Source organism: Garra rufa, chromosome 13, assembly GCF_049309525.1.
Source record: "Garra rufa chromosome 13, GarRuf1.0, whole genome shotgun sequence".
Lineage (NCBI taxonomy): Eukaryota > Metazoa > Chordata > Actinopteri > Cypriniformes > Cyprinidae > Garra > Garra rufa.
The window spans coordinates 43,405,741-43,408,967 of record NC_133373.1 but is presented as its reverse complement, the minus strand read 5'-3'; the positions used below and the strand labels follow the sequence as shown (position 1 = coordinate 43,408,967).

Here is a 3,227-nt window from a genome sequence, read left to right as displayed (position 1 = left end):
TATTATAAACATGCCGGACCATTGAAAAGGAAGCAGGAAGAACAAAAAAAATGCATAATGATTTACAGATTACATTTTTTGTTGACAATACCAAAAAACAGTTAGTCACACACTTAAAGACACGGTGTAACGGACTGCACTGTACATCACCACACCAACTGATACATTTACACGTACCTACTGGTACAAAAGTGCATGAAAGCATGTCTTTCACAGGATGAACAACATATTCAACGATGTAAACATCTGGAAGAAACAAATAGTGACTTCACTGGATGTAAGGGTCACATTACATCTACTGCACAGCATTCACTATATTTGTAAACGTTGAACATGTCAGACTCATTTATGAAAGCATTTTTTTGAGGGCTTTTCGGTTCATAAACAATATTTCTCAGCACGCCCTTCTTCCTCAGAATATTTGACTCTTAAAAAGGTTCTTTACTGGCATTGACGCTTCCATGAACAACCTTTAACATACATGGAACCTTTCCATCGCGTGAAAAAAAGGTTCTTTGAATTATTATAATGTTATTTTAAGTTCCCTAAAGACCCTTTCAGTGAACAATTATTAAAGGAACTGTTTTTTTGTAGTGTGAAGAACATTTGTGACCCTGGACCACAAAACCAGTCTTAAGTAGCACGAGTATATTTGTAGCAATAGCCAAAGATACATTGTATGGGTCAATATTATCGATTTTTCTTTTATACCAAAAATCATTAGGATATTAAGTTAAGATCATGTTCTACTAGAGATATTTTGTAAATTTCCTACCATAAATATATTAAAACTTAATTCTTGATTAGTAATATGCATTGCTAAGAACTTCAATTGGACAACTTTAAAGGCGATTTCCTCAATATTTAAAGATTTTTGCACCCCGAGATTCTCATTTAGACAACTTTAAAGGTGATTTCCTCAATATTTAAACATTTTTGCACCCTGAGATGCTCATTTAGGCAACTTTAAAGGCAATTTTCTCAATATTTAAAATGTTTTGCACTCTCAGATTTTTATTTAGACAGCTTTAAAGGCGATTTTCTCAATATTTAAATTTTTTTTGCACCCTCAGATTTTTATTTAGACAGTTTTAAAGGCAATTTTCTCAATATTTAAATTTTCTAGATTTTCAAATAGCTGTATCTCAATCAGGTATTGTCCTGTCCTAACAAACCATTTAAAAAACATTTTATTCAGCTTTCAGAAGGTGTATAAATCTCAATTTTGAAAAATTGACCCATAAGACTGGTTTTGTGGTCCAGGGTCACATTTAAGCATCTAAAGAACCTTTTGTACTATGGAAAGTTTTCAAAGTTTCTTCACGGAATCTTAAATGCCAATAAAAACCCATTTTGGAACCTTTATTTATAAGAATGATGTGCCAGAACATTCATACGGTCATCAGGATTTCTTTGGCTGCATTAGATTTGCCTTCTTTCCCACTGTCATGCTTCTCCACATCCGCATTGTTGAAGTTGAAGACGGGCACGGCGTTGTTGCTGCTACAAGTGGGGCTGCATGTCGGTGAGCTGAGAGGTTCCAACCCACCACCCATTGACATATACAGGGTTTCCCATTCGCTCAGGCCCAGAGAGCTAGTGAGGTCGATATCTGGCACTAACAGATCCATGTCATCTCCGCTGTCAATCACATCGCTAATGTCTTCCATGGACACATCCCTCATATCGATGTACGGTTCCACTTCAGCGGCGCCTAGTTCAGCACTAGAGCACAGAAGGACGTCGGAGTCGCCGAAGATTGCAGCGCTGGTTGGGTCGGCCTGTTGAGGAGAGGTGGGAGCTTGTTCTGGGGAGGTGTTGGCAGTTTGAATTTGCTCCTCCTGAGCTTGGGATTGTTCCTCTGTCTCCACCGGCGTCTCCGCCGCCGTCTCTTCTGTGAGTTTACAATGCGGCTTGTGAGCAGAGAGGATGAGTTCGAGTCGTTCTTTCTCCTTTAACAGACTCGCGATCTCAGACTGCAGAGCTGCTTTGTCCTCTTCGAGACTATCGGTTTCCTAGAGATATGCAGATCGTAATCATATCATGAACTAAGTTGTCGTTTGATGAAGGTGATTGCAGAATATGGTGGTTTGCAAACTTACAGCTTGGAGGCTGTTGGTTAGCTCTCGTCGGCGATTTCGACACTTGGCAGCTGCGAGTTTATTCCGTTCTCTTCTGATCCTCTTCCTCTCCTCTTCCTCTGGAGAAAGCTGAAATGAAAAACACATGCATATCTTATATCACATTTCTTCTTCTGCTCACCAAGACACCATTAATTTGATTGTAAAAAAGTAAAAACAGTGATGTTGTGGAATATTACAACTTAAAATAACTGTTTTCTATTTTAATAACCATTAATATTGAAAGTTAAGTAAAAGTAGTTACTTTTAATATATATATATATATATATATATATATATATATATATATATATATATATATATATACATATATATATATATACACATATATATACACACACACACACACACACTAGTGCTGGGCAATGATCAATCGGGATTAATTGCATCCAAAATAAAACGTAATATATGTCTGTGTGTACTGTGTATATTTATTATGTATACATAAATACACACACATGCAGTATATATTTCGAAAATATTTACATGTATTTACCATATATCATATAATTTATATTATATATAAGTATATTTAATATATAAACATTTTTCTTAAATATATGCATGCGTGTATTTATATATACATTATAAATATACACAGTACAACACATATATTATGTACACAAAAACATTTATTCTGGATGTGATTAATTGTGATTAATCGTTGCCCAGCACTAAGTGGGTTCGATTCCCAGGAAAACCATTAGTTTTTATCAACTAAATATTTAATTCATCCTCCATTTTGTTAAAAGCCATATGCATATTGTAAAATAGTGATCCAATTATATGTTTTTTAATGGCTAATACCTGTATATAAATATTGTTAATATAAACAAACTTGAGTCATAGCAAATGTACACAAAATTGAAATACATGCATATTTTATATTTAAAATGAAACCCTTAAATATAAAAAAGTACATAAAAAGATTTTTTTTTTCACAGTAATGCTACTGAAGAATGATTTTAGATTCCCCTAAAAAACCCAAAGGTGCTTAAAAGAAGCATAAAATAATATTTGTGACCTTAGACCACAAAACCAGTCTTAAGTATGGGTATATTTGTAGCAATAGCCAAAAATCGCATT

General features: G+C 34.5%; 1 protein-coding gene across 1 annotated transcript in view; it reads right to left on the bottom strand.

Annotated features, from left to right (window-relative positions):
• The window catches only part of LOC141348557 (protein c-Fos), a 4,009-nt gene continuing 782 nt past the window's right edge, over positions 1-3,227 (bottom strand). The window contains exons 2-3 of the mRNA XM_073852837.1: positions 2,103-2,210; positions 1-2,015 (exon numbers count right to left, since the gene is read on the bottom strand). Coding sequence (XP_073708938.1) covers positions 1,392-2,015; positions 2,103-2,210 — 732 coding nt within the window. The 3' untranslated portion in view covers positions 1-1,391. The remainder of the gene's footprint in view (positions 2,016-2,102; positions 2,211-3,227) is intronic.